Below are 26,889 nucleotides of genomic sequence, written 5' to 3'. Positions count from 1 at the left end.
ATGTGCACTGAGAATGGAGAGAGAGAAACTGTACTTAGTAGCTACCTCCTGGATGGTTGTTGAAACTATGTAACAGAATGATCTATTTGTTTATCTTCATTGTAACTTTGAAAATGTTCTTATTAAATGCAGATTTTAATGCTGTCCCTGAGTGTCTATTTTGGATGAGGATTCAGTTTATCTACCTCCAACACTGGTGTAAATGTAAATGTCAATGGGCTACATACCTGCTGTTTCCTCGAGGCAGCTGGTCACACTTCCCTTTGAACTGAGGAAGTATCACAGTGTCTTAGTCCCTCAGGTATTTGTCTGGAGGAAGATAGAGAGACACCACCCGTTAATCAACATGAGGCGAGTCTGGCAATATTGATCAATGTCACATTCATTGCATATTCATTTGGATAAGCCAGCAACTTAACCAGAACCACGGATCTGATTCCATTGTTGCACTGAGCTGCTCTTTGTCTGGAGATTGTGTTTGTTTCTCATATGATTCGATACCAACTGAGTGAGATGGAGAAACTGAGCAACAACTGCACAGCTCCATGAATTGGACTACTCACGCTCACACAGTTCAATATGAAACTCCCAAAACACTACCTGTTGGAGAGAGAAAAAACGGTGCTATACCTTATTTTTTTCCAAGACCCACTCCTTTTACAGGAGTATCCCATTCCTACAGTCGGTCTGCGATTCCGATATTGACTACACAATCTCAACAAACAGGGGGAAACAATGACATCTCAACAGAGTTCAGAGGATTGTAAACCCCAAGAATGTCCCACAGCAGCTTCTTCCCGCTCTGTCCCCCTCAGCAGGCCCACACACAGCCCGAGAAAGGCCTCTCTCTTCCCCCCAGCCCACTCACTCCAAGTTCCAGGACCAGTTCCTGCTCCGCTCGGCCTCTTACAAACAGCCCCCGGTTCTCCCTGAACTCACCCCGAATCAATCCCGGTCTCGGAGCCCCCCTCTGTGTCCCAGGCTCCCATCCCGATGTGCTGCTGGAAGGAGCCTGCTGTTCCCTCCCTTCCCTGGGCGCTGATCTCTCCATTACGGTCTGTTTCAAACAAACCTCTTGTACTCACTGAGTAAATGCTCCTCAATGGCAGCGCTGGGGGAGGGCCTCACTCATGCGCTCCTCTGGTCAGGAACAGTCAGCTTTGGGGAGAAAAGAGGTAAAAGCAATGACCGCAGATGCTGGAAACCAAATACTGGATTAATGGTGCTGGAAGAGCACAGCAGTTCAGGTAGGATCCAAGGAGCAGCGAAATCGACGTTTTGGGCAAAAGCCTGAATGAAGGGCTTTTGCCCGAAACGTCGTTTTTGCTGCTCCTTGGATGCTGCCTGAACTGCTGTGCTCTTCCAGCACCATTAATCCAGTATTTGGGGAGAAAAGGTTCAGTCCCAGATACAGTTGGGGCGGGAGTGAGCTGGAGGCGGAGCTGGACGATCAAAGACATTGCCCTGCTCTGTCTGTCAATTCCTCTGAATTCACACAGAATTTATCACTGTGTGAAAAATAACTCATCCATTTGAAATTGTGATTAAATTTGTCATCAAGTTACACAATCCGCTGGAACCTTACCGTGAGTGTTTTCTATGCTTGGGGTCCATGCAACTCATTCTCAATTGCACAGAGTTAAAGAGAAATGGAAAGAAAAAGTTTCTGTGTTATACTTTTCCTGAGTCAAGAGTTGAGTCACATCTCGAGTATGGGATTAATATATTTCTGAGAATTTGATTGATAACTATAGGCCCAGAGACCTGCTTAGGCGTCATGCAGCTTCATGTAGGGATTTATAGCATTTCTCAGTATTATGTGAATACCTGTTAACCAGTAACTGTTAGCATGCAATATATGTGTCACTTTAACTCTGTATCTGACATGCCCTTATTTACACATTTTTCATTAACTCAACATCTGTCCTTTCAGACTCCGCTCTTCTGTGTAATAGTCAATTAGTGTTACTTCAAGACAGGCTTTATTCTGTATCCATCAAGCACTGATGTAAGCAGTAATACATTACGCTATTTGCCAGCCACTTAGTAATATTCCTGCAATCTGTGTCCCAAGGAGAGGCGAGTTCTGCAGGTGCTGAGGATCAGACGGCTTATGCCTGAAACGTTGAGATGAAGGGCTTATACCCGATACATTGATTCTCCTGTTCGTTGGATGCTGCCTGACCTGCTGTACTTTTCCAGCACCACACTCTCGACACCAATCTGTGCCCGTCTGTTTCTGGGATGTAAAGCATTTTTGTAAACCCTATTTCACAGTCTTTACATGTCGGTATGTTACTGGACTGTAACTCAAACCTTTATAAGTGTAACTTGTTTTACTCTGTAGGTGTCATCCATTGGCATAGGAAAGTGTTACATGTAGTACCTACGACTTTGAATGTACCAGATACCACTCTGGACAGACTCCGGTAAGACTCACTATGCTCCACTCCCATACCCTATATATATCATCTTCTGCACATAGACAGTCACCCAAGGCTGGAATCGAACCTGGGACCCTGTTGCTGTGAGGCAGCAGTGCTAACCACTGAGCCACTGTGCTGCCCCATAAACAGGGGTGGGATCTCCAGTGAGAATATGCCCAGCCATTTTATACTTACACTGAGAGCCTATATATCAATCTGCAACTCGCAGATTCTGCCACGTGAATATGTGAGTACAGTTGTCATTCTCTCCCTGTCAGTTTCTGCGATGTGCATTCTTGAGTGAAGTTATCTGCCTGTATCTGTGGGTTTCCACTCACTGAATATGCGAGTAGAATCTCTCTCCCAATAAGATTCTCGTATATACATACTCGAGTGAAGTTATCACCCGATACCTGTTGGTTCCTGCTATGTGAATATGACAGTTTTTACTGTGAATGTGATTGTTTAATTATCAATCTGTCTGTGTCAGTTTCAGCATTGTTAAAGTTTGAACAATTGTTATCGATATCTCGGGTGGGGGTCTACATCTGGGTGAGATCAGCTTTGGAGAGTTGTTGCAGGGGGTTGGGCCAAATGACCTCTATCTGTGCTGGAGAAATTCTATGTACTGATAAAAGAGAATGAGAGATTTTATACCATTGTCAGTCTCTGACAGTACAGAGTAGTTTGGACAATTTCCACAACTTCTATTCTATGGTAGGGTTTATGATTGTAAGTTATATTCTGAATGTGCATTTTGAATTTATTGTTCACACGTTTATAACAAGACCACTTTGAGAGCTTTTTCATTCTGTAACCAATAATCTCTGGGGATCTGTCTGAATGTGTACCTTTTCATATCAATATTTCATTTCCCTTTGGACCACTTGAAAACAAAGTATTTATTCAATCATTTTGTAAGAGATGTGTTCTTTTCACTTTGTGGAAATGAATTAAATTGCAATATTTGTTTCAATCTGACACTTGGCCTGCTATCTAATCAGGCATGATATTCTATTTTTGCCTGTGGACCTACTAACCTGACAGTATTTCTGTGCTTTGCAAGTTATTCTATACCCACTGTGTATTGGCACGATTTCATTCTTTATCGAGTCCAGAAATCAGTTTCCTTCACACCCTTCATTACATGAATAAAGACAATAACTGTCACAGTCAGAAACTATTTGCTCTGCCCTTCCATTCACTTGTACGGCTTGTGTACTTGGGAATTACTATCTACCTGTCAGTCTGTGCTATTCAATGGGCCTGGTCCTTCAAAACTCTGCTCAGATGTGACAGGCCACCACAGAGTAGAGCCACCTTGTCTAGTGAAGACCTTAGAAACTAAAAATTAATGTTGACTACTCAGGCTGTTCTCCATTGTGCATACACACTGATTTGACCCTGCTTCAGTCTTCCTGTATTGTGTTACTGAGCAGTTTAAATGTTTGCTGTAAAGTGGACAGCCAGTTAGCAGAGTGGGACAGGAGAGAGTTCTCAGTTCATGTTTCCTGAAGTGAATGGGAAAGATCTTACTTTCTGTAATTGTTTGTATCTGTAGGATTCACAGACAAGTAAAGCTGTAACACATTAGCACAGACTCGTTTCTGTGACATTCTTAAAAGTCAAGAGGGAAAAGCAATGGACTTTTGCAATTCTGATAACGTGGAATCTAACTGGGGGTAGTGATATCAAGGTCTGGCCTTCAGAGTGTCGTACAGTTGTACAGCACAGAAACAGGTCCTTTGGTCCAAATTGGTAGTGCTGACCAGAGATCCTAATCTGACAAAGTCCCATTTGCCAGCATTTGGTCTGCCTCCCTCTAAACCCTTGCTATTCATGTCCCGATCCAGGTGCCTACAAAAAAAATGTAATTGTACCCACCACCCCCACTTCCTCTGGTAGCTCATTCCATACAAGCACCACTCTCTGCAATGATAAAGTAACCCCACAGGTGCTTTTTAAATCTTTTCCATCTCACCTTAAACCTTTGCCCTCTATTATTGGACTCCCCAACATTAGAAAAAAGACCTTGCATATTCACCCTCTCAGTGTCACTCATGATTTTATTCACCTCAATAAGGTCATACCTCAGCCTCAGACAGTCCAGGGGGAAAAAAAAAATCAACAGCCTATTTGGCCTCTCCCCATAACTCAAATCCTCTAGTCCTGGCATCGAAACATACTGATGGGAGTAGTACAGTTGCTGTAGTTTACATGGACTACAGCAAGGTCTCTGTAGGAGCATAATCCCCAACCAGAGATGAAAGACGCAGGAGGCAGGCAGGATTCAGGCAAGTGGTAGGTGTTTATTCAAGAGGAAACTGGTTAATGCAGGGAGAGGGCCAAAGGATCTTCCCCTGAGACTGGGCCTCGGAGAAGAGATCCATGGCACACTCTGATTTTACAATAAGAAAAGCAGTATTTATTGTACACATTCTGTGAACAATCACATACAACGTGATTAATATGTTCCTCCCTCTTACTTTGCATACCCTTTCCTATGAGACACCTAATCAATGATGGGCATCCATTGGACAGCTCCAGGTTTACATGATCTCAAGGTGATTAGCAGATACTGTAATCCCTCTGCCTTGGGATCTTTCTACGTATTGTATTTGTTCACATTCCAGAGTTACTTGCTATACTCCTTCGGGTTTCTGTCAGTCTAGCTTATCTTGAGGGACATCCTGGATGCTGTTATTCATTGTATTTAATTTTAATCAAATTCTATTGCTTTTCTTATTGCTCTTTTGGTCCTTATTGTATATGAAGAAAAAGCAGAAAACAGTTAATTTTGCATTACTTTCTATAAATTTGTAACTTTGATTTCTCTTAAAATTAGTTAAAATGTGTAAAGTCATACAGTTACGAAACTGAGTAGTATAAGATAACTCTAGCTATTGTCCCCTCAGTTGTTTTAGGGGATTAGTGGGCTGTATCGAAGATCTGGTGCCTGTTCATTTACTAGCACAATTCCCTTTCATTTAATGTGGCTGGAGTTACTTGTTTATCAGACCTTAGGTCTGCTGGTCAGGACTGTTTCGAATGGGAACAGGCTGGATCCTTTTTACTGTCCTCTGAGTGGCTTGTTCAATGGTATCATTCTGCCTCACTGTGTGTGAACAGGCTGATGTGCTTAGGATCTGCCATTGTCTCTCAGGTCCTGCTGTTTAATTCTTCTTTCCACTTATCGGCCAGTTTGTGTTAACAGACATGGGCGACTCTATTCTGGCAGGTACAGACCACCCCAACAGCCTTTGACAAAGTCCCATACAAAAGACTGGTCTAAGATTGGCTCTTGGAGTCTTAAGCAAACTGGATCTGAAATTAGCTTGCAGACAGGATGCAAAGTGTGATGGTGATGGGTTGTGTTTGTGATTGGAAGCCTGTGACCAGCGGTGTCCCACAGGGATCAGTGCCAGGACACTTGCTGTTCACTGTATACATTAACGACTTGGATGAGAATGCAGAAGGTACAATTACTATCGGGCTACCCAAGTGCGTATCTGGATCTGAGAGTTTCCTTATCAATCCATACCTGTCAGTTCCAGTGAGGTGAATGTGGGAGTACAGCTGTCAACCTGTACCTGTCAGTAAAAGCTGTGCAAATGTATGAGTAAATGTAGCTATCAATTTGTCCCTGTTGCACTCTGGTAAACATATTTACATTTTGGCATTGCAGAGACTGACAGGGACAGATTAATAACTACACTCACACATTCACATAGCATTAACTGACAGGTATAGATTGATAACTAAACTCATATATCCAAACAGAATAAACTTGCAGGGACTGGTTGTTAAATACATTTTAAGTAAATAAAATCAGTCCGTGTGTTTTAACTGATGGGGATGTGAGAGTTTAGTCATTAATATGTACCTGTCAGTTTCAACCCTGTGAATGTGTGAGTTTATATACCAATCTGTCCTGAACAGTTTCTGTGTATCTGTATGTGTAGTTATCAACCTGAACCTGTCAGTTTCAGCTATGAGAATGTGAGTGTCATTATCAGTATCTACCTGTCAGTTTCTGCTGTATGAATATTAAATGCAATCATCAAATTGTACCCATCAGTTTCTTCTGTGTGAATGTAGATATTGATCTCTATTTGTCTGCTTTAGCTATACCAATGTGTGAATGCAGTTATCAAACAGTACTGGTCAGGTTTTGCTCTTTGACACCAGAGTGTCTTTGTCAATCTGTTTCTACTACGTCAATTTGAGAGAGTCGATACCAATCTGTCCCTGTCAGTTTATTTCCTGTCAATACGTGAATACAGTTATTGATCAGTACCTATCAGATTCTGCTGTGAATATTGGTGTTTTAATCAAACGGTAGCTGTCAGTTTCAGCAATGTGAATGTGGGAGTATAGTTACCATTTGCGACCTGTCAATTACTTCTTTGTCAAAGTGAGTGTAACTCAATCTGTACCTTTCAGACTCTGCTGTGTGAATACATAAATTATCAATCTGCAGCTGTCAATTTCTGCCTGGTGAATATGTTTATGTAATTATCAATCTATCCCTGCTATGTGAATGTGTGAGCCGAGTTTTCATCTGTTGCTATCAGCTTCTGCTTTGTGAATGTGAGAGTTGAGTGATCAATCTTTCCCCGTCAAGCTCTGTAATTCCAGTGTTTTGAGTGTATTTATTCATCTTTTCCTGTCCGTTTGTGTGACTGTAGTTATCAGCCTGTACCCCTCAAATTCTGCTATATGAACATAAGACTGCAGTTATTCATTTAATATGATCATTGTTATCACATGTCCTGAGATAAATTGAAAAGTATTGTTTTGTGCAACTTACAGGTAGGTCATTTCATCCAAGGTCCATCAAAATAATAGAACAGAATCCAGAATACAGTGTTAAAGCTGCAGAAAAGGTGCAGAGATTAGCATCAAAGTTTAGAGGTCCGTTCAAAAATCTAATAATAGCAGAGAAGCAGTTTTTGAATCTGTTGGATGGTGTATTTAAACTTCTGTATTTTCTACCTGACAGACCAGGGTGGAGGAGCGTATAACTGGGGTTGGATGGGTCTTTCATGTTGTTGGTTGCTTTCCCAAGACAGGGAGAAGTGGAATTGGCGCCTTTGGATGGAAGGCTGCTTTCAGTGACGGACTGGGCTGAGTCACAACTCTCCATAGTATCTTGTGGTTTTGGGCAAAACAGAAGCCATATTACAAATAGGATGCTTTCTGTGGTGCATCTATAAAAATTTGCATCAGTCTTTATGGACATGCTGAATTCCCTTAGCCATCTGAGGAAATCTGCTTGGTGTATGTCATAGAGTCATAGTCATAGAGATATACAGCACAGAAATAGACCCTTCGGTCCAACTTGTCCATGCCAACTAGATATCCCCAACCCAATCTAGTCCCACCTGCCAGCACCCGGCCTATATCCCTCCAAACCCTTCATATTCATACACACGTCTCAATGCCTTTTAAGTGCTGCAATTGTAATAGCCTCCACCACTTCCTCCTGGCAGGTCATTCCATACAAGTACCACACTCTGCATGAAAACGTGCCCCTTTTATATCTTTCCCCTCTCACCCTAAACCTATGCCCTCTAGTTCTGGACTCCCTCACCCCAGGGAATAGATTTTGTCTATTTATCCTATTCCTGCCCCTCATGATTTTATAAACCTCTAAAATGTCACCCCTCAGCCTCCGATGTTCCAGGGAATACAGCCCTAGCCTATTCAACCTGCCCCGATAGCTCAAATCCTCCAAACCTGGCAACATCCTTGTAAATCTTTTCTGAACCCTTTCAAGATTCACAATATCATTCTTATAGGAAGGAGACCAGAATTGCATGCAATATTCCAACAGTGGCCTAACCAATGTCCTGTACAGCTGCAAGGTGACCTCCCAACAACTGTACTCAATACTGAATGTGTTTGGGTAATTGTCAATCGAAGTCTGCCAGGTTCTACTATGTGAATATGAGAATTTACTTTTTAACAGTCCCTGTCAGTTTTTACTTCATGAATGTTTTGTTTAGTTAAGAACCCTTCCCGGTCAGGCTCTGTAATGTAAATCTGAGTGCATTTATCAATGTTTGCATGACAGAATTTCTTTTGTGAACATGTGAATGTGGTTATCAATTTTCCCTGGTAGTTTCTGCTCTGTGAATATGAAAATGTAGTTAATAATCTCTAAATTAAAACCAAAAGAACTGCAGATGCTGGAAATCAGAAACTAAAATAAATTGCTGGAAAAGCTCGGCAGGTCTGATAGAGTCTGTGGACAGAAATCAGAGTTAAAATTTCCAGGCTAGTAACCCTTCCTGTGAAGGGATGGTAGTCAGGAAAATATTAGATTTTCTGCAGAAGATAGAGTGTGTCAAAGGGTAAGGGAGTAAATGGTGGGTGGATATAGAATCCAAAGAGAGGGAAGAACAGTTAGACAGATAAACTAGTGGATCACAGTCAGACGAGGATGGTAATAGGTATTAATAGAGACTGTTAGTGAGTTTTGGTGTACAATAGAAGACTCTATGATAACACTGCGTGGAGAGAGGGGTTTTGGGTAATGATATGGGAGAGCTCTAGCTCTAAAGTTGTAGAATTCAATAATGAGTCCAGAAGGCTTTCGAATTCCCAAGCAGAAAATGAGGTGCTGTTCTTCCAGCTTGTACTGAACTTTGCTGGATCACTGCAGCAAGCCTGAGACAGAAATGTTGGCCAGGGAACTGGGTGGTGTGTTGAAGTGGCAGGCAACTAGAAGCTCAGGGACATTTTTTCTGGACAGAATGTAGGTGTTCTGCACAGTGGACACCCAAATCTACTCTCAAGTTTCCCCAGCATAGAGAAGACCAAATGGTAGCTAGGAAAATGCACACAATCAGTTCTGAGGAGGGGTCACTAGACCTCGAATGTTAAGTCTGATTTCCCACACCAATGCTGCCAAATCTGTGATTTTCCAGCAATTTTCATTATTAATTCCTACCTGCCAGTTTCTGTGCTGTCAACATGAGTGTCATTATCAAACTGTACAATGTCAATTAATGTGATTTGAAACAGGGAGTGTTATTAATCTGTTCCAATAAGTTTTGATGATGACAATGTAGTTATCAGTCTTCCTCTGAAATGTCCTGCTATGTGAGTGTGATTGTTCAATCTGTCCCTGTTAATTTCTCCTCTGTGTATCTCAGGATAGAGTTATGAATCTATATTTGTCAACATCTACTTTATAAATGTGCAAATGTATTAAGCAGACTGTAGATGCCAGTGTTTCCTTAGTGAATGTGTTAGTTTAGTCGTGTGTGTGCACACACACGTGCATGTGTGCATGGATATTTATGTATCATTCTCTCCCTTTCAGTTTCTGCAGAGCGAATATGTGAGAGCAGCTATAAATTACACCTGTCAGTTCCTGTTGTGTCCACATGAGAGTTTTGGAATTGATCTATACTTGTCAGTTCCTGCTGTGTGACTGAGAGAGTCAAGTACTCAATCAGTACCAACTACTTTCAACTCTTTTATGTATGAAAGTTGCTTAATTCTCTGGCAGCCAATGACATTCTAAGAGTCCAATCATCACCAGGAATCTATGGTTGATTGTCAGGAAAACCCATCTGGTTCACTAATGTCCTGTAAGGAAACTGCCATCCTTGTGTCTCCAGACCCACAGCAATGTGGTTGACTCATAACTACCCCCTGAGCAGTTAGGGATGAGCAATAAATACTGGCCTAGCCAGTGATGCCCTCATCCCATGAATGAATTTAGGAAAGAGAATCCTCTGTGACTGAGATTCATTCCGTGATAGTAGATTTTAAGGGTGTTGTGATTGGGCCTTAAACTCTTCTGCATTTTGTGATTTATGGCAGAGTCACAGAATTGATACCCCCATTCAGCCCATTGTGTCTGCACTGGCCTGTTATTCATCTGTTCTCCACACTAATTGTTGGGCGTCTGAACTTCATCCACTCACTGCCATATCTCAAGGTAAATGCTAATGTGAGATTAGTTCTGTAGTATTCTACCATTGAATAACTATAGTGTCAGTTTGGTTTTGTATGCAACAGCATCAGGTGGAGTGTGTGAATCTCATTCTCTTTACACGTTGAGTTGTATTTGTTTGGTCTGAGTGTTGGATAAACTCGATCAATATTCACGAACACTGTGTGTGAGGGATTAATGTTGGTTCAATGTTTACTTTTGCCATGAATCTGAATGTTATTGTTTTCAGACTCTTTTTTTACATTGTGTGTATGTAGGAGTCTTTATCAGTTGCTGCTGGACACTGTAAAATGTAACATCTAACACTAAATGAAGCGATTAATGGTTTGGTGAGTCAATTCATAACTGCCCATATTTGGAAATACCTGGACGGAAATTTCATTCTTTTTTCCCTTTCACCATTAACTGGCTGTGTGCGAGTGAGTTTCCTGTTGTGCTGCCAATCTGTATCACTTTGAAGGAGCAGTACTGGCCTATACCACACTGACATTTTCTGCATATCTCCTTATGTTTCCAGTTCTGCAATTCATGATCTGATAATGCCTTATAAATCAGTGTTTCATTCAATAAAATGTACAGAAATGTTTCTGCATTACTCAGGCCCTCAAATAAAATGGAAGCGTGGATAAAGTGTGTTTGCATCAGCTCCAGGCTGAGACTGAGAACTAAATTCAATCAATCAGTCTCTGATACTTGATACCAATGTGGTCCTTATTCTTGGTTATTGTATTTCACAGTGGTTCAGTGTCATCTAAATCGAAACATGTCACTTTTAGTAACTGCAAGCACAATTAATTTTACTAAACTTCTGCTACTTGACATGAAGGAAGTTTCATCCATTTCCACTGGAGACAGCTCCCGTCAGTGAAAGTGGACGTGTTTCTAAATCTGCTCATATTTGGCCTTGTACATGTAATTGGATAATGTCCACAGCCTATGTTCTTTAGTTTTAGAGCCCATAGGATCCATGGACAGGTGAACATGCAACATATTACAACAGAAAAGCATCTGTAATTTTCTTCAGAACCAAGGGGAGAAAAGCAATAGACTTTTGTAACTCCTATAGTGCAGAGTCTAACCAGGAACAGTGGGGATATCAAGGTCTGGTTTTCAGGATATCGGTGAAGAATATTTAAATAGTCAAATTCAATTTATTGAACAACCAACTTTTGGTGGCTAAAGGAGCAGCTTGACAAACCTATCAATTTTAGCTTTTTCTTGCTTTCTGCACTACTGTAAATAGTAATGATTGGATTCCATTGACTCCTTGACCAAATTATATCCTGATTCCTTGATTTTTTTTTGTAGTTTAATGAAGAGATAGTCAAGATGAATGCAGGGTTCTTCATAGATTTCTTGAAACAAATTTTGAAAGACACACAGAATAATAAGAAAAACTTTCTCCCTGGACTGAAAAAAAACAATCCTACAAAATGATGAAATGGAGAATGGCGTTATGACACAGATGGGGATGACAACTTCTCTGCTGCCATGAAAAATCTATGGAAATGGAATACTCAATGAATTAACAATTCTAATCCCTTTCAATCAACTGTGTTGTTATAGACTGTTTTGATCAGTGCAGATTTAATAATTTGAATAGACATATTCTGTGCTGTAGATCTCATTGACTTGAGATCGGAGAGTAGAAATCAGTTTGATGAAATGTTTTCTGCTAGTTGCAGTGTACATGGATCGTCATCACTGTTAGATGTTGTAATGTGTATTTCAGGATGGTGTACAAATTTGCAACTATTGTTAGTCAGTCAGTAGCTCTGTATGAGATAGAATGGTGTGTGCGCGTGCAAACACACATATGGGGGTGGGATGGAGATGGTGATTGTGGGTGTGCACACACGCGATGAGCACTCTCTCGACATCAGGCTTTGGCCCAGAGATTCATTTGGAATTTACATCGTTTTACTGTTGTATCTTTCCAGGACAACGATTTATCAAAAATGTAATTTTGAATTTCTCAGTTACTGAAAATATCAAAGTTTCCTTCTGCACCTGCACTCAATATCTTCATCATATATCCTTGTTGTAACAATGTAACAGCATGACTTGCTTGTTCACCTTGATTGTAACATTAAAATTGCCTTTACTACATGGGGATTAATGTAATTCCTGAATGTATATTTCATAAGGATACAGTCTATCCCTCTTCTGATGTTGCAAATGATAACTGACTCTGCATAATAGAATTTATTGGAGCTGTGCTGTTGTGCATTGAGTATAAGGAGAAATTTTAAAAAATATTTCATTCGTTGTGTTAGATTTTTGGATTGAATGCGTACTTCTGGAAATTGAGCTCAATGTGTATCTGACTCAATCCACTCTGACCTGGAAAGGATGTTCTCCAATCTGACAACTGTAACATACCTGCTGGTTGGTAGAAACAGATGGTCACACTTGGCTTTGTACTGAGGGAATATTACATTATCTTGGTCCATCAAACATTTGCCTGGAGGAAGAAAAGAGAGATATCATGAGCTCCGAATAGAAAGACATCAACTGATCAACACAACATTCAGGTCATGATCATGATACATCTGTTTTTAACCAGAACAAGGTCTGGTTCCAAAGCAACACTGACCTCCTGCCAGTCTTATTCTGTTTGCGAAATTCTGAAACAATTTACTCAGACGAAAGAAAACTAACCAACATATGCACAGCTCCAAAAATAGAATGATTGCACAATTCAATATTTAGCTCCTAAAAAAACCCACTAACTGTTAAAGGAAGAACAACGGGCACTTTTATCACATTTAAATCACTGCCCTTTATTTCCCAACACTTCAATGTCTATTCGCAACAAACAGCAGGAAACAGAAGCCAAACAATGAATTTCCATCAGTGTTTAGGGGATTATAAACCCCAAGACCATCCCACAGCAGCTTCTTCCCGCTCTGTCCCCCTCAGCAGGCCCACACACAGCCCGAGAAAGGCCTCTCTCTTCCCCCCAGCCCGCTCACTCCAAGTTCCGGGACCAGTTCCTGCTCCGCTCGGCCTCTTACAAACAGCCCCCGGTTCTCCCTGAACTCACCCCGAATCAATCCCGGTCTCGGAGCCCCCTCTGTGTCCCAGGCTCCCATCCCGATGTGCTGCTGGAAGGAGCCTGCTGTTCCCTCCCTTCCCTGGGCGCTGATCTCTCCATTGCGGTCTGTTTCAAACAAACCTCTTGTACTCACTGAGTAAATGCTCCTCAATGGCAGCGCTGGGGGGAGGGCCTCACGCATGCGCTCCTCAACCCAGGAACAGTCAGCGTTGGGGGAGGGACCGCATCGAACACTGTCTTTCCCAATGATTCCCAGAAACAAACATCAATTGGTCATTTTCCCCAATTCCCTTTTCTCCCAGTTTGACCAAAGGAACTGGGGCTGTGGGGGAAAGGGCAGAGAAGGTTTCAAGCTGGGACATTGTCCCTTTATGAAGCTCCAATGGAGCTCATTCCCGGGTCATGTTAATAACTCCTCCCTCCGGCTCTCTCACAATCTGATCAGGGAGCGGAGACACTGGCGGCCACTCAGTCCATCCCCTGTGCTCCCCCATTCAATTACATCACGTCTGATCGAATGTTAACTGTGATATTTAATCCTGCTGACCCTCATCCTATTAATTCCTTTAAGAAAGTAACATAAGTGGAAAATAGTAACACAAATGAAATAAGTGGAACACTCTTACTAAGGCAGAATGTAACTGTAGGAGAGAGTCTTGCATCACAGTGTTAGTCCCTGTTTCTGGTTCAGGAGACGTGTGCATAAATCAGACCTGGAGCAGGGGTGTGCAATAATGTCTCTGGGCCTCGATTTAGTGTATCGTGGGCAACAGATGTCAGTGTGAGGCACGCTGCAGACAGAAACCTTGTGATGTATTGTATGCCACAACGAGAGACCCCAGGTGTTTCTGTTTGTTCACTCTGGGGACGTGGACGTCGCTGGCTGAGCCGAGCATTTATTCCCCTTTGAGCAGGCGGTGGTGAGCACCTTCTGGAACAGCTGTTTGTCCATGTGCTGCCCACAATGCCATGAGCAGGGAACTCCAGCGTCTTGATCAAGCGACAGTGAAGTGAAGGGGATATATTTCCAAGTGATTATGGTGTGTTGCTTAGAGAGAAACTTGCCCTCTATCAAGCTGATGTCTCCCTACATCAACTATATTTAACTTTTCTGATGGAGGTTGCCCTGACTTTGGAATTTTTTCAATTTACAAAGCTTTAGTATTACTTTTGTAAACTTAACCAAACTTTAGAGCTCTGAGAGATAATATTTGATCCCAAGAATAGGCATACAGATTGGGAAGAAAATAAACAGACAATCATAAAGCCTGTGAACAATTTAGAATTCAGGGCAGAGGATATGACCTGGGGGTTGCTGTGAGAGAGAAACTCACTGAGATCTTTGTAGAGAGAAGAGGAGAATTTCTTCAAGGGATCCATCCTTACAAGAGGATTCCCGGTAAGCTTAGAATCAACTTCGTGAACTTCACCAGATGCCACATTCCCCCCCCCCCCCTTACACCAGTTCCAATCTGCCAGCTCAGCAGCATCCTCATGACCTGTCCTACCTGCCAATCTTCCTTCACATCTATCCGGTCCACCTTCCTCTCTGACTTATGACCTTCATCCATCTATTACACTCTTAGCTACCTTCTGTCCAGCCTCACCCTGTTCCCATTTATCTCTCCACGCTGGAGGCTTCCAGCCTCATTCCTGATGAAACGCTTTTGCCCAAAACGTCGATTTGACTCTGATCTCCACCATCTGCAGTCCTCATTTTTGCCAGAATTTAGAATTCAGCAAACAATTAGATAAAGGGTATTGATAATGAAAGAGAAAATGAGGATTGGAGTAAGCTTCCAGATGTTTTGAAAACGAAGTTAACTGTTAAAGCATTGATAAATGTGTAAAGAGGTAATTGAGAAAAGAAGGGTTGGTGAACACAAAGATCAATAACAGGCAGTCCATAATAGGGAGCAAAAATCGCTATCCACCCAAATACATAAATGTTGTTCTCTGCTCACAAAGGACGACATAAATGAGGCACCAGGAATGTTGGCGATCACGGAGTTCAGTGAGAGCGAAAAATTGAAACAAATCAGTATTGTTTGGAAAATTGTGTTGGGACAATGGATAAGATTGAAGCTGGGAAACAGCAAGGCCTGGTCATCCACAGGCCAGAGTACTTAACATAGTGGTCTCAGAAATTGTGAACGGTCATGTTCCAAGATTCCATTGACATTGTAATATTTTCCACAGATTGTGACCAACCTATTTGAAAAGCAAGTTACAGATAATCTAGGAACTATAGGCCAGTCAGCCTGCAGGAAAAAATATAGTTGCAGAGTGTCTGCGGAAAAAAAAGATTGTGACCAAAAAAAAGTCAACATGGATTTGAAATGCCTGTTCTTGTGTCATAATGTTTTATGTTCTCAGCTTGGCAAATCTGCTGGAGTAGAGGTGAGAAACAGATGGTGTCATTCGGATGCTCCTTTTGACAAAATCTCATATAAAACAAAATAAAGAACATGGTGGATTAAAAAAAAACTGGTTGGCCGAAAGAAAACACGTAGAAGGAATAAATGGATCATTTTTTCAATGGCAGGCAGTGACTAGGAGTTGTGGCAAGAATCATTAGACTCCTACTCTTCACAATATAGTCACAATGATTTAGAAGAGGAAACGAAATGTAATACCTCCAGATTGACAGATGATATAAAACTGGGTTGGATGGTGAGGTGTGAAAGAATATGCATTGTGATTATGTTGAGGAGAAGTCAATGGGCAAAAGCGATATAATGTGGATAAATGTAAGGTTTTTAGTATGGACAGTAAGAATTGATAAAAGTGAAACTGGAGAAGGACAGCATCAGAGGACCAGCAAAGTCAATGTTTTGTTAGCAAATCATATATTAGACAGATAACTGGGGTGAAAAGCATCTCTTGAACATTATGCAAATAGTAAGGGCATTCTTGAGAGGGAGATTAGGAAATCAAATAGGGGGATATCAGACAGTCTTGGCAGATAAGGTTATGCATAATTCAATGAGATTCTACAAAATCATTCAAAGCAAGTTAACCATGAGGGAGAAAGAAAGATCAAAGAGGTAGTTGTTGTTATTGAAGCCTTTTCCCCTGAAAGGGAATGCAAACTCAGCAGACAAACAGAACTCAGGCAAATGGAGGTTTACTCATGCAAAACCCAGTTAAAGCAGGGACAAAGGATTCTGTCCAGAGGCCAGTCCTGAAAGAGAGTTCTTGACACACTCTGAATTTATAACTTAAAGCTGTATTTTTATAAATTTGCTGATAACAATCGCATACAACTTGCTCACTTTGATCCTCCCTCATACTTCGTAAACCCAATCCTATAAAACACCGAATCAATGACAGGCATCCCTTTAATAGGCCTCAGCTTCCCATGACCTCATGGCATTGAACAGACACTTTAATCACTCATCTGTGCCATCTTTCTATGCGTCCTCCTCATTCACATTCCAAAGTTAATTGCTCAACTTCGTCATGCCCCTTGGGCTGGCTTTATCTGTGAGTCAATTTGAATTATGTTATTCGTTGTCTCTCATCTGCTTTCTAGTTTTAACTAGTTGCTGTAAGGTTTGTAAAAATGCTTTCTGTTCTGGTTAGTTAGGTTTAGGTCTGTTTTCAAAGACTTCCAGCATAGATACATGGAACTTAAACATTTATGCCTATGTGTGAAAGTTAGTCAGTTTTCAGACATACCCTCAATTGTCCTGGACAAAATAGATTACTCACAGCCACTAATGACAACGTACTAAGGGTAGACATTTGTCAGCTATTTTGTGGGAGCAGACATGGGGCATTTTGTTACCAGCAGATCCAGTTCACCTCTGCAGTTCTGTTTGAATTTCAGAAGATGCGAGAGGCAGAAAATGAATTTTCACATCAGTTTTTTACTGGGAAGCAGGCAAACTCAGGAAAATGAATATTGATGTTTTGAAACGAGTTCACATTGCAGAAGAGGAAATGCTGGAGGTCTTTGAAAACAAAGATGGATAATCTCAGGGACCTGATCTCGTGTATCCCAGGACATTGTGGGAAGTTAAGGAGGATATTGTTGTGCCCCTTGCAGAAATATTTGTATCATCTGTAACTATGGTGAGGTGCTGGATGATCGGATATTGGGTAATATTTTGTCATTATTTAAAGAGAAGCCTGGGAAATATGGACCTGTGAGTCTGACTTGTGTGATGGGTACAATGTTGGAGGTGATTCTGAAAGATAGGATTCAAATGTACGGTTTTGGAGAGGAGTGGTAGGAGTGGGCAAGGAATAATTTGGAATTGTCAGGATTGTTTTGTAGAAGGAAATTATATTGCCCAAAGTTGATTGAGATTGTTGAAGGAGTATCCAAGAAGATGGAGGGCACATTGGTAAACATTATTGACTTGAAGTCTGGTAAAGCCTTTTACAAGATTCTGCATGGTAGACTAAATAGCAAGGTTAGATTACATAGGATTCAGGTTGAGTGTGCCAATTGAATATAAAATTGGCATAACAGCAGGAGATGGAGAGGAGGTGGACAGTTGCTTATTAGACTGGATGCAAGTTATCAATGATGTTCCACCCCAATCGGTGCTGGGTCCACTTTTGTTAGTTTTTTATGTAAATGATTGATGAAAATACAGAAGACATGGTTAGTAATTTTGCAGATGTCATCAAAATTGGTGGGATATTGGACAGTGAAGGCTATCTCAGATTAGAAACAGTCAATGGTGTGAGGAATGGCAGATGGAGTTATTGAGGCATTGCATACTTATAAAACAAACAAGGGTAGGACTTATACAAGTAGGGCCTTGGGTAGTGCTGTTGAACAGAGAGACCTAGTTGGCCAGCTACATATTTTTGAAGTTTGCGTCACATGTAGACAGTGTGGTGAAGAAAACATCTCATGTGTTTGCCTTCATTGCGCAGACCTTTGACTACAGGAGTTGGAAGGTCATATTGAGGTTGCATAGGATGTTGATGAGTCCTAATCTGAATTACTGTATCACGTTCTGGTGACCCTGTTATCAAAAGAATGCTATTGAGCTGGAATGGGTTCAGAAAAGATTTACTCGGATGTTGATGGGAATGGTAGGATTCCATAATAAGAATAGGCTGGGACTTCTGTTCCCTGGAGCCTAAGATCTTGATGGGTGATAGAGTTTTGACAATCATGAGGGCTAAAGGTAAGGGGAATGGCAGGTATCTTTTTCTATGGTAAGAGACTGCAAGACTATGAGACACAGAGTCAGAGATGTACAACATGGAAACAGACGCTTCGGTCCAGCCCGTCCATATATCCCAATCCATTCTAGTGCAAGGTAAAAGGAAAAAGATTTTAAAAGTAAGTTTTTTTTTAAAAAACTGTATAGATTGTGTGGAATTAACTTCGAAAGAGGATGATGTTTCTGGACACATTCACAACTTTGAAAAGACATTAGGATAAGTATATCATTGTTAAGATTTTGGAGGGTTATGGGCCAAGAACAGGCAGGTGGGACTTGTCTAGTTTGAGATTATATTGGGTATGGACTGGTTGGACAGAAGGATCTGTTTCTGTGCTATTTGACTGACCCTTGCAGTGAGACAACTGTTCTGGTTTGGTCTCAGTTCATTTTGAAACCTTCTAAACGACAGCAGGAAGTCCCATTCAGAGCACTGTGCAATCAAACAACACCCTCGGTGTATGGGAAATTAACTGTAAAATGAATCTATCGGTGGAATTCAAAGATAGGGCACTTCTGTTTGGCAGAGGTGGGTATTGCAGATGCTGGAGATTAGAGGGGTGCTTGAAAAGTACAGCAGTTCAGGCAGCATCCGAGAAGCAAGAAAATCGATGTTTCGGGCAAAAGCCTTTCCTGATGAAGGGCTTTTACCCAAAGCGTCCACTTTCCTGCTCCTCGGACGCTGCCTGACCCGCTGTGCTTTTCCAGCACCGCTCTAATATGGATTCACTTCTGTTTACCAGAGATCAAAATCAGGGTCATACCCCACAGGGGCGGGTAGCTTCCGAACTGGTCCAGTATAAAACAGCAACTTGGCCAAATCGAGGCAGCTGAAAAATGACTGTTGCCTCCATTATGCTCTCCCTCTACGGCCAGGGAAAAGGACCCTGACACAGAAACTCATCCGAGAATGAAACACCGAGGGTCAGCGACCACTCATTATAAACTTACTCGCGGCACTGGAGCAATTCAGTTCAAGACAACTGCCCATGGGCGAGTAGTATATGGACTAAGTGAGTCATTTATAAGACGATAATTAAAGATGACAGACATCTATAACTGTTAAGATTGCCTTGTATCAATATTCCACGATACACTTTGAGGAAAAGTTTCGTATTAGATCATACACAGTGACAGTACAGTATCGAACAGGGACTGACACCGATATCAGTTTAAGGAAGGTAATTCAATCCGAAAGACGGGAGTGTTCAGCTCCTTTCACAGATGCTGTGACTGGCTCTTAAAAGAGCCTTTGGGTTGTCAGATTCAACAATACTGTCTTCACTTTTTAGCGGCTCCCCCAGCGGCGGTTTTCTTGGGCAGCAGCACGGCCTGGATATTAGGCAGCACCCCGCCCTGAGCGATGGTCACCCCTCCCAGCAGCTTGTTGAGCTCCTCGTCGTTGCGCACGGCCAGCTGTAGGTGCCTGGGGATGATGCGGGTCTTCTTGTTGTCCCGGGCCGCGTTGCCGGCCAGCTCCAGGATTTCAGCCGTCAGATACTCCATCACCGCAGCCAGATAGACCGGCGCTCCGGCACCCACACGGTCAGCATAGTTACCCTTTCTCAGGAGCCTGTGAACACGGCCCACCGGGAACTGCAGGCCAGCCCGGGACGACCGAGACTTCGCCTTGGCGCGACCTTTCCCACTGCCCTTTCCTCTCCCAGACATGGTCACAATCTCACAGACACTTTCAGAGAGAATACTACACCCCGCCCCACATTGCGGCCTCTTATACCTTCGGGAGGGATGGTGGGGCGGCCGTATCTGATTGGCCCCATTCTTCAGCCCCTCCTAATGTTGTTCCAATTCCCAATCAGATATCTGCCTCATTCCCCAATCCGGAGAGGGCACGGGGAGGGGGGCGGAAAGTACCGGCGCCAATTCAGCAACCACATTTTTACAACTTGAAAAGCCCGCCAACATGTAACGAAAAGTAGAGAGTTTAAACACAGAAGAATGCACGAATTCTCGATTTAATTTACTTCAACGTTAAAAAAGTGTACCCTTTACCTCGCCTCCTGGAATCTGCCCAATTCTGATTCTGAATGGAATCTTCTGAACATTAAACACAAGCGGAAACAAAAAAGGCGCCAAACCCTGCACTCTGCAACTTATCATTTCCTTCACATTTCAACAGCATCCCTGATATACTGGTACAACATGAGAATATGTTCTCCCGAGTCAGTGCATTCATAGTGAACACGATCGTTCGAGAATACTTTAAAGTTACCCCCCCGATTGCACACCATCATAGATCGATACAAGAAAAAACTCCACATTTACTCTGCCACTTCTGCAGTTGTTCTAGTTTTGTTTCGGTGTATTTTTGCCTGGCTCTGCATCCGGACAACACCCGTGCTGAGATTTGAAAATGAAAAATAAACCAAGTAAAATCGCACTCCTAGGGTAACTGATTATTTCGCTAGCCGGCTGGTACTGGGGCCACTTTGTTTTCCGGGGGTGAAACTCAGGGTTCGTGCCTCACTGGGCTTGTAACGCCTGAACTGATCAAATAACAAAAGAGTAATACGGACACATAAAATCAGCTGAAAAAATGACTCAGTGGCGTTTCACATCATCTCCCTCCCCAGGCAGGGACGACAGGATATACCTGATCGCATCTGAGAATAAGGCGCGCCCTCGGGTCAGCTATCACTCATTACTTAACGTAACAATTACAACATACAAACCTCGCAGAAACATTAGTGGTACAAACTGAGAAATATAATGGTACAGCTATTTCAGAGAAATTGTAGGTGGCTCTTATAAGAGCCTTTGGGCTGTGGATGTGTGTGTTTCAGTGCAGTGCGGTCCTTCACTTGGAGCTGGTGTACTTGGTCACCGCCTTTGTACCCTCCGACACGGCGTGCTTGGCCAGCTCCCCGGGCAGCAGCAGCCGCACGGCGGTCTGGATCTCCCGGGAGCTGATGGTGCTGCGCTTGTTGTAATGGGCCAGGCGGGAAGCCTCCCCCGCGATACGCTCGAAAATATCTTTGACGAACGAGTTCATGATGCTCATGGCCTTGGAGGAGATGCCGGTGTCGGGGTGAACCTGCTTCATCACTTTGTAGATATAGATGGAGTAACTTTCTTTCCTGGTCCGCTTCCTCCTCTTGCCGCCCTTCGCTGGCGCCCTCTTCACCGCTTTCTTCGCGCCCTTCTTGGCAACTTGACTCTTCTTTTCCTCAGCCATAGTGACACTCACTGTCAGACACAGAATAAGGGAAAGAGGGCTCGGAGCTCGCTCTTTATAGACTGACGGCGTCATCAATGCTAATGAGGGATTGGGGATATCCTGATTGCTGATTGGCTACTTTATAGGCATGGTAACCTCACTCTGATTGGTTAGTGTGGGACTCAATGTTGATCTGTCAGGATCTGTAATTCATTGGAAACACAAACCGACATTTTGTGAAGGGATCAAATTCCGAACTCACTCAAAAATGTGAGATTCTAATTGTAATGTATTCTGTATCTTTAGATAATGGTTTTCTTTTCTCTTCCATTTTAAAATAGCAACATTTGTTGTCAAGTGAGAAAATGCACTGCAATCTGACAGGGAGTGGGTTTTACTCCCGCAAATGATAGAACTACTTGACAAGTACATTGTGTTGGAGGAAAATGGGAGTTAAGGAATGTTCTCTTTTGCTTGTGTTTCTTGCTCCACACTCTCTGGAGATGAAGGACATTCTACCATCATCTACTCTGTAAATTCCCTTCAGTTAGCTTTTCCCCTTTTCTTCTTCAAATCTCCAATGAGTATCAGCCAAAGTATTCATACATTACTCAGAATATCTGCCAGTGTGTGTATCATTGTCAATTCTAATCCGATTACCTCAATGACTGAAGGGAACTGACGAACTGTTACCTATGCCTTTTGCTTCCTGTTGACAACATGAATTTTACTATCTGTTCAGCTCCTCAATCAGTGTCAGAGCCTCCCGCCAATATTTCAGTTCCTGAAATCTACTTTGAACTACATGAGAATAGATAGTATTTGGTGCATTTCAGTTTCTAGCAGAAGTTTTTTTCATTATGAACTTTGCTATGGGGATTTTCTCTGAACTTTATTTGGTCACAAGTCAGTTGTACTCACTCTGACCTGGTCACTGTTATTTAAGGATTATTTTGAACATGGTACTTGTGCAAATTTTAATTGTGACAATCTTGTGTTTTTTGTTTTATCACTGTGATTCCCTGATTACACTGTGAGATAGTGTTATTCAGAATTTCAGGTTGGTTAAGGGTTAGTTTACCTCTCGTTATTGGCTGTGTAAAACAGGAGTGCGGTTTTTGATCTGCCCATGTGAACTTTCGGGAGATGAATGATTATTACTCTCTCACAATCTGTCCCGGTCAGTTTCTGCCATCTGAATGTGTGATTGTAGTCATCAGTCTGTACCTGTCCATTCCTCCACAGTGATTACGTTAATCCCAGAATGTCTCTGATGTGAGAATGTGTAAGGGTATTTACCATTGCAGTGCCTATCGGTCTTTGCTATGAGACTGTTTGACTGGCTTTATCAATCTGTACCCGCGACTTTCTACTCAATGAATTTGTCTGTGTAATTTTCAGTCTCCCACTATCAGTGTCTGCTATGTGAATATGGGAGTGCTTTGATCAGTATTACCTGATCAATTTCTCTGTTGGGAATATGTCAGTGTGGTTATCAACATGTACCTGCCAGCTTCTGTTTTGTGAGTATCTCAGTTTAGTTGTGATGTTTGAATATGGCAGTCTAGTTATCAACCTGTACCTGTCTGTTCTTCCACAGTCATTATGTTTGTGTAATTATCAGTCTACCCTGAAGGTCTCTGCTGTGAGAATGTGTAATTGTAGTTATCAATCTATCCCTGTCAGTGTTTGCTCTGTGAATGTGAGACTGTATTTATTAATTGGTCCCTGACAGTTTCTGCTATGTAAATGGGGGTTTTGATATCCATGTCTTTATGTTCATTGCTGTTATGTGAATGTTTGACTGGCATTATCAATCTGTACCTGTCAGTTTCTGCTCAGTGAATATGTCTGTGTAATGAACAGTCTATCCCTTTCAGTCTGTGTGAATGCTTTTATCAGACTCACCTTGTCAGTTTCTGTGTTGTAAACATGATCATCAAACTTTACCTGACATTTTCTAGTTTGTGAATATGAGAGTTTGGTTATCAATCTGTACCTGTCAGCTTCTGCTTTATGAATATCTAAATTTGGCTTAATCTCTTCCTGAATGTTTCTCTGGTGTGCATATGGCAGTGTAGTTATCTATCTGAACCAGTCTGTTTCTGTTATGTGAATATGAGGGCAGTTATCAGTTAGAATGATTGTGTGGCTTTAAAATGTGCATTTTGTCCTGTCCACATACAACATACAATGCAATAAAGAAGAAGTTGGAATAACTTAACTCTACTGGAATACTTAACAGAATAATGGGTATCGTATCACTTCCTAATTAACTGTTCTAATAAAATAACATCTCATAAACATCCTTGGCAAAAGAGAAATTCAATAAAATATATAGTCTCACATCTGACTCCAGTAGCAGAAAGAGAATCTGCAGCTTCTGACTGTAACTGAGGGGAAAACTAGCTTTCCTGTCTTCAAGACACCAACAGTTTTTCTGAAAGCCAAAACTAAAAATATCATCCTGTGAGAGCCTGACCACACCCATTCAGGCTACTTCTGTTGTTCCAACTTTAAAAGGAGCCTCAAACCATTTACTCTAGTGCAGACTTCTTGACACTTCTGCCATTAAGCCTCTCTTCAACAAGAAAGAAAGAGAGAACAAAATAAATATCTTCAAGCCACAATATCATCAAACCTTCCACCCCTCTTAAAAAGAACCGATCAATATACAGAGATGGCGTAATTTTTAAAAACTCCTTAGCCTTACATTATGAGTAAACAATACGTACACATTTCGTTGACTCTCAGCATACAAACACTCACTACGACACTCCACTTTTTCCTGCTATGTAACGCTTCCATCTTTTTTCATCAAAGTCACAACACCACGGGCGGCACTGTGGCACAGTGGTTAGCACTGCTGCCTCACAGCGCCGGAGACCAGAATTCAATTCCCGCCTCAGGTGACTGACTGTGTGGAGTTTGCACGTTCTCCCCATGTCTGCGTGGGTTTCCTCCGGGTGCTCCGGTTTCCTCCCACAGTCACAAAGATGTGCAGGTTAGGTGAATTGGCCATGCTAAATTGCCCGTAGTGTTAGGTAAGGGGTAGATGTAGGGGTATGGGTGGGTTGCGCTTCGGTGGGTCGGTGTGGACTTGTTGGGCCGACGGGCCTGTTTCCACACTGTAATGTAATCTAATCTAAAAAACACCTTGGCAATTAGGTTCTCTCGCCCTGCCGTGTATGTAATTTGCAAATTGAATGGCTGTGTTAGTAATCTTAATCTAAACAGTCTGTAATTTTTGTTCTTAAATTTCTCCAAAATCAATAAACTCAAGGTCTCCTTCTCAAACATGAAGAATTTCTGTTGATGACTCTTCAGCTTTCTGTAAAGATGCCCGATAGACCTCAAACTGTTGGCTCTCGTGGCTCAATGTCTCTGCCTTAAATTTGCTCTTCAAGAACAAAAAGACAAAAACCTGTTAAAGCCACAGTCTCAATCTCTCACTTCCTGCATTGTGGACATGCAAGTTCATTTATCAACCTGTACCTGTCCATTCTTGTCACATGAACATGTAAATGTTGTCATTAATGTGTCCCTATCAGTTGTGTGTGTGAGTGTGTAACTGCCCTGTTAATACGTGTGTTGTCATCAAAGTGTTTTTGCTTGTTTCTGCAAAGTGAATAAAGGTAGCAATGCATGCTTGTCAGTCTCTAGAAGGTAATGGGATGTATCTCTCTGGCAGCCACTAATATTCTCTGTGAGGGTGTGATTTGTTATGTGATACTTGTTATGAGGGTGATTTTAGACAGATCTGTTTCAGTCCATGAGTGCATATTTTGGACAAGAATTCAGACTTTCCAGTTTCAAAATTGTGCAAATATCAATGAGCTGTGAATGGTGAATTTGTTCAAACTGGACACATGTGCATTGTGAACTGGGAGAAAGAAACAAACTGATATTTTCTCAATTGTTTGAACATCCCTCTCTCAAACTGAGCTCAATGTGTAGCTGACTCAATTCGCTCTGACAGTGGAAAGAATGTTCTTCGCTCTGAGAGCAGTAACATACCTGCTGTTTGTTAGAAGCAGCTGGTCACACTTGGCTTCATGGCGAGGGAAAATTACATTGTCTTGATCCTTCAAGTATTTACCTGGAGGAAGACAGAAGTAAAATCTCCTGGAAATCACCATCAGCCAAGTTTGACCATCTTTAATTGAACAATGCAATTATCGTGAATTTAATAATCATGAATTTTAATCATGTTAATAATCATGAATTTTGTATTTCAAGCCAGGAATTCAAACAGAACAACATGTGTGATTCTACTCTTGCTCCATGTCTGGTGATTTTTCTTTTTGTTAATTCAATACCAATTGAGTGAGGTCCAGAAACTAACCAATAACTGTACAGCTCCATGAATGGAACTATCCAATGCAAGTGGGGTTGTGAATATGAGTTTAGTTATTGAACTATTCATGTCAATTCCTACTTTGTGAATAACAACCACACTCTCACATTCTGTGATTCTAAGCCTTGCTTAAATTACTTCTGTATTCAAATGGCAGTGACTCACAGCGACATTGATATACAACTATAGATCCATTGAAATGACATTGCACATAAGCGGGCCATTTGGCTTAACTTGTCCATTCCAACCCAAAGACACCAGATGGCCATTTAATCCATCTTCCTGCTAACAGCCTGCAGCTGAGAGCACTGCCTATTTCTGCAATCTGAATTTATTTTTCAATTTGTTCCTGCCAGTCTCTGTTTCATGGATATGTCAATATAACTATCAATTTGGACCTTGTCAATTTTTCCTGTATGAATATTTGAAGGGAGTTATCCATCTCTACTTGTAAATGTAAAAATACAGTTATAAATAAATATTTGTCAGTCTCTACAATGTGAATGTGAGAGTTTATTGAGCAGCCTATCCCTGTCAGTTACTGCTCTGTTAATCTGAGAGTGTCAGTAATAACCTGTAACTGTCAGTTTCTGGTTTGTTAATAGATGAATGCAGTTATCAACATATACCTGCCAGTTTCAGTCAGTGTGCATGTGGGAGTGCTGTTATCAATCTGTACCTGTCAGAATTTGCTGTCTGAATGTGACTGTCA

At 41.8% G+C, this 26,889-nt stretch overlaps 1 protein-coding gene, 1 long non-coding RNA gene and 1 pseudogene across 2 annotated transcripts; all 3 read right to left on the bottom strand.

Moving 5' to 3' along the window:
• LOC140470930 (uncharacterized) overlaps positions 1-20,323 on the bottom strand; it is a 28,696-nt pseudogene extending 8,373 nt beyond the window's left edge.
• On the bottom strand, positions 7,159-13,637 carry LOC140470931 (uncharacterized). Its single transcript, XR_011956800.1, has 3 exons — positions 13,442-13,637; positions 12,778-12,859; positions 7,159-7,301 (listed from the first exon to the last, which is right to left on the bottom strand). It is a non-coding gene; the product is annotated as an uncharacterized lncRNA (long non-coding RNA).
• Positions 20,324-21,079: 756 nt separating the features above from the next.
• Positions 21,080-21,859, bottom strand: LOC140470941 (histone H2B 1/2-like). The gene has a single exon (XM_072566869.1). It carries the CDS (start codon positions 21,836-21,838, stop codon positions 21,461-21,463), a length of 378 nt encoding a protein of 125 aa, XP_072422970.1. The 5' UTR covers positions 21,839-21,859; the 3' UTR covers positions 21,080-21,460.
• Positions 21,860-26,889: the final 5,030 nt, after the last annotated feature.

This window comes from Chiloscyllium punctatum, chromosome 52 (assembly GCF_047496795.1).
Source record: "Chiloscyllium punctatum isolate Juve2018m chromosome 52, sChiPun1.3, whole genome shotgun sequence".
NCBI lineage: Eukaryota > Metazoa > Chordata > Chondrichthyes > Orectolobiformes > Hemiscylliidae > Chiloscyllium > Chiloscyllium punctatum.
The sequence above is the reverse complement of the archived record's forward strand: the minus strand, read 5'-3'. Positions and strand labels throughout refer to the sequence as shown.

Coding starts and splice junctions, on each gene's coding strand:
- LOC140470941 (XM_072566869.1), bottom strand. CDS start 21,838: ATGGCTGAGGAAAAGAAGAGTCAAGTTGCCAAGAAGGGCGCGAAGAAA.